Source organism: Oncorhynchus kisutch, unplaced genomic scaffold (genome assembly GCF_002021735.2).
Source record: "Oncorhynchus kisutch isolate 150728-3 unplaced genomic scaffold, Okis_V2 scaffold1647, whole genome shotgun sequence".
NCBI lineage: Eukaryota > Metazoa > Chordata > Actinopteri > Salmoniformes > Salmonidae > Oncorhynchus > Oncorhynchus kisutch.
The window spans coordinates 1-12,500 of NW_022263592.1; the positions used below are offsets into that span (position 1 = coordinate 1).

Sequence of the window (12,500 nt, forward strand, 5' to 3'; positions counted from 1 at the left end):
CTGCTCTCTCTCTGCTCTCTCTCTGCTCTCTCTCTTCTCTCTCTGCCTGATCTCTCTCTCTCTGCTCTCTCTCTCTCTGCTCTCTTTCTGCCCTCTCTCTCTGCTCTCTCTGCTTTCTCTCTCTGCCCACTCTCTCTGCACTCTCTGTCTCTCTCTGCTCTCTCTGCTCTCTCTCTGCCCTCTCTCTCTCCTCTTCTGCTCTTCTCTGCCCTCTCTCTGCTCTCTCTCTGCCCTCTCTCTCTGCTCTCTCTCTGCCCCTCTCTGCCCCCTCTCTCTGCTCTTCTCTCTGTCTCCCCCTCTCTCTCTGCCTCTCTCTGCCCTCTCTCTCTGCTCTCTCTCTGCCCCTCTCTTCTGCTCTTTCTCTCTGCCCTGCCCCTCTCTCTCTCTGCTCTCTCTCTGCTCTCTCTCTGCTCTCTCTCTGCTCTCTCTCTGCCCCACTCTCTGCACTCTCTGCTCTCTCTCATCTGCTCTCCTCTGCTCTCCTCTCTGCCCTCTCTCTCTCCCTCTCTCTTCCTCTCTCTGCCTCTCTCTCGCCCTCTCTCTCTGCTCTCTCTCTGCCCTCTCTCTCTGCTCTCTCTCTGCCCTCTCTCTGCCCCTCTCTTGCTCTTTCTCTCTGTTCTGCCCACTCTCTCTGCTCTCTCTCTGCCCTCTCTCTCTTGCTCTCTCTCTGCTCTTTCTCTGCTCTTTCTCTCTGCCTGCCCCTCTCTCTCTGCTCTCTCTCTGCTTCTCTCTCTTGCTCTCTCTCTCTGCCCTCTGCCCTCTCTCTCTGCCCTCTCTCTTTGCCCTCTCTCTCTGCCCCCCCTCTCTCTGCCCTCTCTCTCTGCCCTCTCTCTCTGCCCCCTCTCTCTCTGCCCCCTCTCTCTCTGCCCGCTCTCTCTCTCTGCCCTCTCTCTCTCAGCTCTCTCTGCTCTCTCTCTCTGCTCTCTCTCTGCCCTCTCTCTCTTCTCTCTCTCTCTGCCCTCTCTCTCTGCCCTCTCTCTCTGCCCCTCTCTCTCTTGCCCCCTCTGCATTCCGGAGAGGCGAGGGAGGAGAGATATCGGATGCGTCCCAAATGTCACCCCATTTGATTAATCTAGTGCACTACTTTGTCCAGGGCCCTATGGGGAATAGAGTGCCACTTGGGAAGGCCTCCTTTAGCATCCTGTTAGTAATCAGATCAGAGGAGCCAAAGCTTGTATTGAGATGTAATGAACAGCCATCTCCAGTCCTCTCCAGACATGTCTACATCTCCCCTCTCCTTCCCACACAACCATCTGGATCTGAGGGATGACCCCATATAACGTCAACAAAGAACATGTTTGAATGTGCCTTTTCAACTTACGTGTGTGTGTGTGTGTGTGTGTGTGTGTGTGTGTGTGTGTGTGTGTGTGTGTATACAGACCTAGTTATCTGGTGATAAAGACAGGGAGCAGAACAGGCCTCCTGGGGGGATATATCTCTGTACTCTGGAACTCCCTGGTGGCCTCTTTTGTTGTAGACGTAGGTTTCCCAACCACCGTTGGTCAAAAGTAGTGCACTACATAGGGAATAGGGTGCAAGTTGGGACACAGACATTATATTAGTAACCCGTTGTCTCTTATTACTGTCTGTCTCATTCCAGGTCAATGTTGTCTTCCTACATTGTGACCTACATAAAGGCAATATTGACAAAATAGATGGGACTTCTCCTGTGAAAACACAGTAACAGTAACTCTCTCTCTCTTTCTCTCTTTCTCTGTTCTTCCTCTCTTTCTCTGGTCTTTCTCTCTTTCGCTCTCTTCTTTCTTTCCCTCTCGGTCTCTCTCTCTTCTTTCTCTCTCTCTCTTTCTCTCTCTCTTCTTTCTTTGTCTCTGTCTTTGTCTTTGTCTCTCTGTCTCTGTCTCTGTTTCTCTCTCTCTCTGTCTCTCTCTTTCTCTCTTCTTTCTCTCTCTTCTCTCTCTTTCTCTCTCTTCTCTCTCTCTTCTTTCTTTCTCTCTCTCTTCTCTCTTCTATCTCTCTATCTCTCTCCTTTCTTTCTCTTCTCTCTCTTCTCTCTGTCTCTGTCTCTCTCTTCTCTCCTCTCTCTTCTCTCTCTCTTCTTTCTTTCCCTCTCTTTCTCTCTCTTCTTTCTTTGTCTCTCTCTCTCTTCTTTCTTTCTCTCTCTCTTCTCTCTTCTATCTCTCTATCTCTCTCCTTTCTTTCTCTTCTCTCTCTTCTCTCTGTCTGTCTCTCTCTTCTCTCCTCTCTCTTCTCTCTCTTCTTTCTTTCCCTCTCTTTCTCTCTCTCTCTTCTTTCTTTGTTTCTTTCTCTCTTCTTTCTTTGTCTCTCTCTCTCTCTGTTTGTCTCTCTCTCTCTCTCTGTCTGTCTCTCTATCTCTCTCGCTCTCAGGTACTACCGGCTGCCACTACCGATGGAGGGAGCACCTCTAGAGGAGGATTTTGATGCCTTTGTTACTGTTCTCAGGGTGAGGAGGGTTCTTAGTGTTGTCAGGGTGAGGAGGGTTCTTGGTGTTCTCAGGGTGAGGAGGGTTCTTAGTGTTCTCAGGGTGAGGGGGGTCCTTAGTGTTCTCTGGGTGAGGAGGGTTCTTAGTGTTCTCTGGGTGAGGGGGGTTCTTAGTGTTCTCTGGGTGAGGAGGGTTCTTAGTGTTGTCAGGGTGAGGAGGTCCTTAGTGTTCTCTGGGTGAGGAGGGTTCTTAGTGTTGTCAGGGTGAGGAGGGTTCTTAGTGTTCTCTGGGTGAGGAGGGTTGTCAGGGTGAGGAGGGTTCTTAGTGTTGTCAAGGTGAGGAGGTCCTTAGTGTTCTCTGGGTGAGGAGGGTTCTTAATCAAATCAAATCAAATGTATTTATATAGCCCTTCGTAGATCAGCTGATATCTCAAAGTGCTGTACAGAAACCCAGCCTAAAACACCAAACATCAAGCAATGCAGGTGTAGAAGCACGGTGGCTAGGAAAAACTCCCTAGAAAGGCCAAAACCTAGGAAGAAACCTAGAGAGGAACCAGGCTATGTGGGGTGGCCAGTCCTCTTCTGGCTGTGCCGGGTGGAGATTATAACAGAACATGGCCAAAATGTTCAAATGTTCATAAATGACCAGCATGGTCTTATAATAATAAGGCAGAACAGTTGAAACTGGAGCAGCAGCACGGTCAGGTGGACTGGGGACAGCAAGGAGTCATCATCTCAGGTAGTCCTGGGGCATGGTCCTAGGGCTCAGGTCCTCCGAGAGAGAGAAGGAAAGAGAGAAGGAGAGAATTAGAGAACACACACTTAGATTCACACAGGACACCGAATAGGACAGGAGAAGTACTCCAGATATAACAAACTGACCCTAGCCCCCCGACACATAAACTACTGCAGCATAAATACTGGAGGCTGAGACAGGAGGGGTCAGGATACACTGTGGCCCCATCTGAGGACACCCCCGGACAGGGCCAACAGGAAGGATATAAGGATCTTAGTGATCTCGGGGTGAGGAGGTTCTTAGTGTTCTCAGGGTGAGGAGGTTGTTAGTGTTCTCTGGGTGAGGAGGTCCTTAGTGTTCTCGGGGTGAGGAGGTCCTTAGTGTTCTCGGGGTGAGGAGGTCCTTAGTGTTCTCGGGGTGAGGAGGTTGTTAGTGTTCTCGGGGTGAGGGGGTTCTTAGTGTTCTCGGGGTGAGGAGGTCCTTAGTGTTCTCGGGGTGAGGGGGGTTCTTAGTGTTCTCGGGGTGAACCCTCTTGTATTCGTCTTAAAGTAGTCACACTCGTATCTCTTCCTCTTCCAGTTTGGAGTGTGTCTACCTCGTATGTGAACCTGCCTCCTTTTTCAGTCAACTGTTTGTTGATTTGATGCACCATCCAATCACCTTTATATCCTGTCCTTAAGTGGTGGTTGAGCGTGATGGCCCCGCCTTCTATCATCTGCTAGAAACATCCTGAGGATGATCTGTACTTCCTGTACCCAGGTCCTTACAGGCTCTGATCTAACAGCAGTGATCCGGCAGGGCTGCACCTGGACAGGATGTTCTGTACTTACCCTGATGTGTTTACAGGAGACATTAAATATATTCATGAGTGGAACATTCTAGAACACCTGGAGATTCTCAGCCAGGTACTGAGACAGAAGATGGGAGGTTTGACCCCACTCTCACACTGTGCATTGCTGTGCCCCATCCATCACCAATAACCATAATAGTTATTCTGAATATGACATTAAGCCTCACATCTAACTTCACACCTTCATCTGTACAGGATGTGCTCTTCTTTCTTACTGTCTTTCTTTCTGTCTTTCTTTCTGTCTTTCTGTCTTTCTTTCTGTCTTTCTTTCTGTCTTTCTTTCTGTCTTTCTTTCTGTCTTTCTTTCTGTCTTTCTTTCTGTCTTTCTGTCTTTCTTTCTGTCTTTCTTTCTGTCTTTCTTTCTGTCTTTCTGTCTGTCTTTCTGTCTTTCTTTCTGTCTTTCTTTCTGTCTTTCTTTCTGTCTTTCTTTCTGTCTTTCTTTCTGTCTTTCTTTCTGTCTTTCTGTCTTTCTTTCTGTCTTCTTTCTGTCTTTCTTTCTGTCTTTCTGTCTTCTTTCTGTCTTTCTTTCTGTTTCTTTCTGTCTTTCTGTCTTTCTTTCTGTCTTTCTTTCTGTTTAGTCTTTTTGGAGTGACTGTTTCTCTAGTGACAGGCAGACTGTCCAGTTCTCTGTGGTTGGAAAGTGGTTGTTTCCAGTGGTCAAACGTAGTGCAGTAGTTAGGGAATAGGTTGGTATTTGGGACAGAGTGTTAATTCCTGCTGCTGCTCTGCTCTGTTTCATCTCTGTCTGTCTGTCTGTCTGTCTGTCTGTCTGTCTGTCTGTCTGTCTGTCTGTCTGTCTGTCTGTCTGTCTGTCTGTCTGTCTGTCTGTCTGTCTGTCTGTCTGTCTGTCTGTCTGTCTGTCTGTCTGTCTGTCTGTCTGTCTGTCTGTCTGTCTGTCTGTCTGTCTGTCTGTCTGTCTGTCTGTCTGCCTGCCTGCCTGCCTGCCTGTCTGTCTGTCTGTCGAGTGTCTGTCTGTCTGTCTGACTGTCGCTCTACAGTGTTTGCTAGGTCTGTGATAGCTTCCTGATACATTTCTTCACACTTCCTGTTTCAGTGGTTGAAAGGGGCGGGGGGGGGGGGGGGTCCCAGATCTGCTTGTGCTCTTGTCAACTTGATTGCTTTCATCATCAAACCATGTCATGGCAATGAGTGACAAGGAGTTGGCATGGTAACACAGACTGGCTCAGGCTTGGGGTGGGGAGCTTCAGTTCAAAAACCATCTTAATCACATGGCGCCAAATGTATGTCACATTTCTGGTAGCAGCTGCACTAGACTGCTAAACAAACAGTGGTTTTATTAATAGTTTTGGTGATAATAACAGCTGGTCGGCCGGTCTTTTTCTTTCTGACAAATGGGAATCCTCTAACAGTTTGGTCACATGGTCAGGTGGTAGACTAGAGACCAGCAACAGACTCCCAATTCCTTTTCAAATGTGTGTGTTGGTTTCCAGGACAGCTAGAAACTCCAGATGAGTTGGTCAAATAAAGTTAGGAGAGATTTAAAGTGCAACTTTTTCATTTGTATGTGGTGTTTTCCAATCCCTTGTATTTGTGTTGCGTGTTTTCAGGAAAGCCCCAACCTGTCTTTGAGAAGGGATGTTTCCAGGCCTCTGCCTGCCCTGTTGTTCAGCTGTCAGGTGGGGGTAGGGCGGACCAATCTAGCCATGATCCTGGGGACCCTGGTCCTCAACCACCTGAAGACAACCCAGGAACCACCACAGTAAGACAGGACTCAACCTCTGCAACCAAACTGTACCCTTTCCTAGAGATACACTACATGGCCAACAGTATGTGGACACCTGCTCGTCAAACATCTCATTCTAAAATCATAGGCATTAATGTGGAGTTGGTCCCCCCTTTGCTCCACTCTTCTGAGAAGGCTTTCCACTAGATGTTGGAATGTTGCTACGGGGACTTGCTTCCATTCAGCCACAAGCACATTAGTGAGGTCTGACACTGATGTTGGGTGACTAGGTCTGGCTCGCAGTTGGCGTTCCAATTCATCCCAATGGTATTCGATGGGGTTAAGGTCAGGGCTCTGTGCAGGCCAGTCAAGTTCTTCCACACTGATCTCAACAAACAATTTCTACATGGACCTCGCTTTGTGCACAGAATCGTCTAGAATGTCATTGTATGCTGTAGCATTAAGATTTCCCTTCACTGGAATGAAGGGGCTTAGCCCGAACCATGAAAAACAGCCCTAGACCATTATTCCTCCTCCAAACTTTACAGTTGGCACTATGCATTCGGGTAGGTAGTGTTCTCCTGGCATCCGCCAAACACAGTTTTCTCCGTTGGACTGCCAGCTGATGAAGCGTGATTCATCACTCCAGAGAACGCGTTTCCCCTGCTCCAAAGTGCAATGGCGGCGAGCTTTACACCACTCCAGCTGATCCTGTTCTCTGAGCTTGTGTGGCCTACCACTTTGCGGCTGATCCGTTGTTGCTCCTAGACGTTTCCACTTCACAATAACAGCACTTACAGTTGACAGGGGCAGCTCTAGCAGAGAAGAAATTTGATGAACTGACTTGTTGGAAAGGTGGCATCCTACGATGGGGCAACATTGAAAGTCATTGAAAGTCACTGAGCTCTTCAGAAAGGCCATTCTACTACCTTCTACATTCTAGTGCCAGTGTTTGTGTATTGAGATTGCATGGCTGTGTTTTGAGAATGACACGAATATTAATTTCCACATAGTTTGCTGCTTCAGTGTCTTTAGATTTTTTTGTCAGATGTTACTATGGAAACTGAAGTATAATTGCAAGCATTTTGTAATGCTCCGGGTGTCGTGGGTGTGGAGTCAGACGCAGGGAACAGAGAGTGCAATGCTGTGCTCTTTAATGCACCAACGCACCACAGGGTGCTCACAACCAAACTGCCCCAAACACGGGGGCCGAAAATAGTACAACCGAAATACACGACCAGGAACAAACACGTTCCTCTACTACAGAACCGAAGGTCACAATAATTAATCCCGCACAAAGAAACAGGCGGGCCGGCTGTCTAATAAAGCCCAACTAATCATTCACGAACAGGTGCTACCAATAAACAAGGAGGGGGAGGAAAGACGATCAGTGGCAGCTAATAGGCCGGTGACGACGACCGCTGAGCGCCACCTGACCGGGAAGGGAAGCCACCCTCGGTCGGACTCGTGACACATTTCATAAGTGTCAAAGGCTTTTATTGACAATTACATGAAGTTGATGCAAAGAGTCAATACTGCAGTGTTCACTCGTCTTTTTCAAGACCTCTGCAATCCGCCCTGGCATGCTGCTGTCAATTATTTTCAGGGCCACATCCTGACTGATGGCAGCCCGTTCTTACATAAACAATGCTTGGAGTTTGTCAGAATTTGTGGATTTTTGTTTGTCCACCCGCCTCTTGAGGATTGACCACAAGTTCCCAATGTGATCAAGGTCTGGGGAGTTTCCTGGCCATAGACCCAAATATTGATGTTTTGTTCCCCGAGCCACTTAGTTCTCACTTTTGCCTTATGGCAAGGTGCTCCATCATGCTGGAAAAGGCATTGTTCGTCACCAAACTGTTCCTGGATGGTTGGGAGTATTTGCTCTCTGAATATGTACTGGTACCATTCTTTATTCATGGCTGTGTTCTTAGGCAAAATTGTAAGTGAGCCCACTCCCTTGGTTGAGAAGCAACCCCACACATGAATGGTCTCAGGATGCTTTACTGTTGGCATGACACAGGACTGATGGTAGCGCTCACCTTCTCTTCTCCGGACAAGCTTTTTTCCGGATGCCCAAAACAATCGGAAAGGGGATTCATCAGAGATAATGACTTTACCCCAGTCCTCAGCAGTCCAATCCCTGTACCTTTTGCAGAATATCAGTCTGTCCCTGATGTTTTTCCTGGAGAAAAGTGGCTTCTTTGCTGCCCTTCTTGGCACCTGCCATTCTAAGCAAGCTCTGTACTGGTGGTGCTCCGATCCCGCAGCTGAATCAACTTTAGCAGATGGTCCTGGCGCTTGCTGGACTTTCTTGGGCGCCCTGAAGCCTTCTTCACAACAATTGTACCGCTCTCCTTGAAATTCTTGATGATCCAATAAATGGTTGATTTAGGTGCAATCTTACTGGCAGCAATATCCTTGCCTGTGAAGCCCTTTTTGTGCAAAGCAATGATGGCGGCACGTGTTTCCTTGCAGGTAACCATGGTTGACAGAGGAAGAACAATGATTCCAAGCACCACCCTCCTTTTGAAGCTTCCAGTCTGTTATTCGAACTCAATCAGCATGACAGAGTGATCTCCATCCTTGTCCTCGTCAACACTCACACCTGTGTTAACGAGAGAATCACTGACATGATGTCAGCTGGTCCTTTTGTGGCAGGGCTGAAATGCAATGGAAATGTTTTTTGGGGATTCAGTTCATTTGCATGGCAAAGAGGGACTTTGCATTTCATCTGATCACTCTTCATAACATTCTGGAGTATATGCAAATTGCCATCATACAAACTGAGGCAGCAGAATTTGTGAAAATTCATATTTGTGTCATTCTCAAAACTTTTGTCCATGACTGTACACCTGTCAGCAATGGGTGTGGCTGAACTAGCCGAATCCACTCATTTGAAGGGGTGTCCCACATACTTTTGGTGTATGTAGTGTATTGCCAGGCTGTCATTGCATCTAAGACATTGTTTACCTTTATTTACCAGACAATTAAGAACCGTCACTATGACATTGATCCAGATTATACCCAGAGGGCAACATTTGTCTCGTGACGTGTAAATTATGTTTTCTGTTTGCAAACTGTTTTTCTGCTTGAGTTAACATCATTATAACCAGATTTGCCCACTGGGTAGGCCTATATTGGGGGCGGCAGGGTAGGTCTATATTGGGGGCGGCAGGGTAGCCCAATGGTTAGAGCGTTGGACTAGTAACCGGAAGGTTGCAAGTTCAAACCCCCGTGCTGACGAGGTACAAATCTGTCGTTCTGCCCCTGAACAGGCAGTTAGCCCACTGTTCCTAGGCCGTCATTGAAAATAAGAATGTGTTCTTAACTGACTTGCCTAGTAAAATAAAGGTAACAAATGATTGGTCGATCAGTGTCATAATAAACCACTGGGGATGTAGTTGAACTGTAATGAAGCATTTTAAAGATGGCCGCCTGTCCGGTTTGTTATTGTTTTTCAGAGTGGAAGAGGCAGAAGCCAAGCCCCTGTTCCAAGTCATTCAGACCCTCATCAACAGACTACCTGAAGGCCAACAGGTCATGGAAGAGGTGAGTGATGCTGAAATGTGTTAACTCGTTAGATACATTGTGATACATCAGCATCTAAATAATTTAAAAAATATATTTTTTAATATTTGACCTTTTTTTAACTAGGCAAGTCAGTTAAGAACAAATTCTTATTTTCAATGACGGCCTAGGAACAGTGGGTTAACTGCCTGTTCAGGGGCAGAACGACAGATTTGTACCTTGTCAGCTCGGGGATTTGAACTTGCAACCTTCCGGTTACTAGTCCAACACTCTAACCACTAGGCGACCCTGCCGCAGCCTCATTGACTGTCCCTCTGGTTCTTCAGGTTGACCAAGCGATCGCTCTGTGTTCAGAAATGCACAACATAAAAGAAGCAATGTATGAAAATAAGAAGAAGCTTGAAGCGATCGGAGATGATTTTCAAATTCAGGTGGGTTTATGTTTCAGATTGATCAAAACTTTATCAGTACTCTATGATGATGCTGATACAGTAATATGATGCTGCTGTGCTTAGCTAGTATGTTATGATTCTAGGGAGCTATAAGACTACTGTCTGACTCCTTGATGTCAGTCTCTTCTAGGGAAGCACGACCAAAGACTACTGTCTGACTCCTTGATGTTTGTCTCTTCTAGGGAGCTATAAGACTACTGTCTGACTCCTTGATGTCTGTCTCTTCTAGGGAAGCACGACCAAAGACTACTGTCTGACTCCTTGATGTCAGTCTCTTCTAGGGGGCCGTACCAGACTACTGTCTGACTCCTTGATGTCTGTCTCTTCTAGGGAAGCACGACCAAAGACTACTGTCTGACTCCTTGATGTCTGTCTCTTCTAGGGAAGCACGACCAAAGACTACTTTCTCCACAGAGCCATCCAGAGCCTGGAGCGTTATTTCTACCTGATTGTGTTCAACGCGTATCTTCATGAACAGGTATGGTGTTGTCCCAAATGGTTCCCTATTCCCTTTATAGTGCACTACTTTTGACAAGCGAGTATTATCTTTCACACATACATACAGGCCAATGTTATTTAGCATTGATTGTGCTGGTTTTCTGTCTGTCATTGTTTGTGCTTTGAGATGACACGTGTCCTGTTTTTACCCAATACATCTCAAATACGAAGACATCTCAATCTTTATGTCTGTTTTTACCATGGCAAACAGACATCTCAATCTTTATGTCTGTTTTTACCATGGCAAACAGACATCTCAGTCTTTATGTCTGTTTTTACCATGGCAAACAGACATCTCAGTCTTTATGTCTGTTTTTACCATGGCAAACAGACATCTCAATCTTTGTCTGTTTTTACCATGGCAAACAGACATCTCAATCTTTATGTCTGTTTTTACCATGGCAAACAGACATCTCAGTCTTTATGTCTGTTTTTACCATGGCAAACAGACATCTCAATCTTTATGTCTGTTTTTACCATGGCAAACAGACATCTCAATCTTTGTCTGTTTTTACCATGGCAAACAGACATCTCAATCTTTATGTCTGTTTTTACCATGGCAAACAGACATCTCAGTCTTTATGTCTGTTTTCACCATGGCAAACAGACATCTCAATCTTTGTCTGTTTTTACCATGGCAAACAGACATCTCAATCTTTGTCTGTTTTGTGGTGTTGCAGTATTCCCTTGCCTTTGCGTCCAACTTCAGCCAGTGGCTGTGTGCTCACCCCTGGGTGTACCGCCTGCTGGCCTGTATGGACCTATCAGAACTCTCCGCTCCGCCTGATCTCGTCACCAAGGGAGCCCGCGTTCTGGTGAGAACCTCCCACCAAATGACATCACACTCAGTCAGACCCACTGCAGAACATCACACTCAGTCAGACCCATTGCAGAACATCACACTCAGTCAGGCCCATTGAAGAACATCACACTCAGTCAGACCCACTGCAGAACATGGAACCCAGTCAGGCCCATTGAAGAACATCACACTCAGTCAGACCCATTGCAGAACATCACACTCAGTCAGGCCCATTGAAGAACATCACACTCAGTCAGACCCACTGCAGAACATGGAACCCAGTCACTGGAAATCTAACTCATTATCTTATTGACTTACTGTGTGTGTGTGTGTGTGTGTGTGTGTGTGTGTGTGTGTGTGTGTGTGTGTGTGTGTGTGTGTGTGTGTGTGTGTGTGTGTGTGTGTGTGTGTGTGTGTGTGTGCAGGTTGCTCATGAGTACCTGTCTCCAGACATACTCAGCACAGTGAAGGAGATGAAGGTGGCTAACTTCAGAAGAGTCCCCAAGATGCCTGTCTACGGCATGTCACAGCCTACATCAGAGGTATGATCAACACCAAGCCCGTAGCCTCTATCACATCTGGTCAAATGTCCAAAATGCTCATTTCAGCTGTTTCTCTTTAGCAGACATGACTTTTGAAGACGTCCCCAGTTGATCTTGTAAGTTTGTCTGTGAAACTGAACTGAACGGGTTGTGTGTTCTGTAGGCGACAGGTGCGGTGTTGACCCACCTGACGGATGAGAAGAGGAAGTACAGCCACGTCCTGTGGGTCAACCTGCAGGAGGAGCTGGTTCTGGAGGGGAACGGACAGATCTTCACCCCCAGAGAGCCTTCCTGTATGGGGCAACACATCCCTGTCCCCGCTACAGACCCCACGCAGATAGAGGTACTATACACTATATATACAGCAGTATGTGGACAGCCCTTCACATTAGTGGATTAGGCTATTTCAGCCACACCTGTTGCTGACAGGTGTAACAAAATCGAGCCCACGGCCATGCAATCTCCATAGACAAACATTGGCAGTAGTATGGCCTTACTGAAGAGCACAGTGACTTTCAAGCGCGTAGCACGTAAAAAACATTTGGCCTCGGTTGCAACACTCACTACCGGGTTCCAAACTGCCTCTGGAAGCAACATCACCACAAAAACTGTTCCTCAGGAGCTTCAAGAAATGGGTTTCCATGGATGAGCAGCCGCACACAAACCTATGATCACCATGTGCAATGCCACCTGTCGGCTGGAGTGGTATAAAGCTCACTGCAATTTGGACTCTGGAGCAGTGGAAACGTGTTCTCTGGAGGGATGAATCACGCTTCACCATCTGGCAGTCCGACGGAAGAATCTGGGTTTGGCGGATGCTAGGAGAACACTACCTGCCTGAATGCATAGTTCCAACTGTAAAGTTTGGTGGGGTAGGAATAATGGTTTGGGGCTCTTTTTCAGGGTCCGGGCTAGGCCCCTTAGTTCCAGTGAAGGGAAATCTTAATGCTACAGCATACAACAACATTCTAGACGATTCTATGCTACCAACTTTGTGGCAACAGTTTG

The 12,500-nt window shown here is 47.0% G+C and overlaps 1 protein-coding gene across 1 annotated transcript in view; it reads left to right on the forward strand.

Moving 5' to 3' along the window:
- Positions 1–2,282: 2,282 nt before the first annotated feature.
- The window catches only part of LOC116367124 (paladin-like), a gene marked incomplete at its 5' end in the record, with an annotated part of 19,326 nt that continues 9,108 nt past the window's right edge, over positions 2,283–12,500 (forward strand). Inside the window, 8 exons of the mRNA XM_031818831.1 lie at positions 2,283–2,422; positions 5,555–5,706; positions 9,135–9,222; positions 9,528–9,632; positions 10,036–10,131; positions 10,832–10,966; positions 11,376–11,492; positions 11,656–11,835. Coding sequence (XP_031674691.1) covers positions 2,283–2,422; positions 5,555–5,706; positions 9,135–9,222; positions 9,528–9,632; positions 10,036–10,131; positions 10,832–10,966; positions 11,376–11,492; positions 11,656–11,835 — 1,013 coding nt within the window. The remainder of the gene's footprint in view (positions 2,423–5,554; positions 5,707–9,134; positions 9,223–9,527; positions 9,633–10,035; positions 10,132–10,831; positions 10,967–11,375; positions 11,493–11,655; positions 11,836–12,500) is intronic.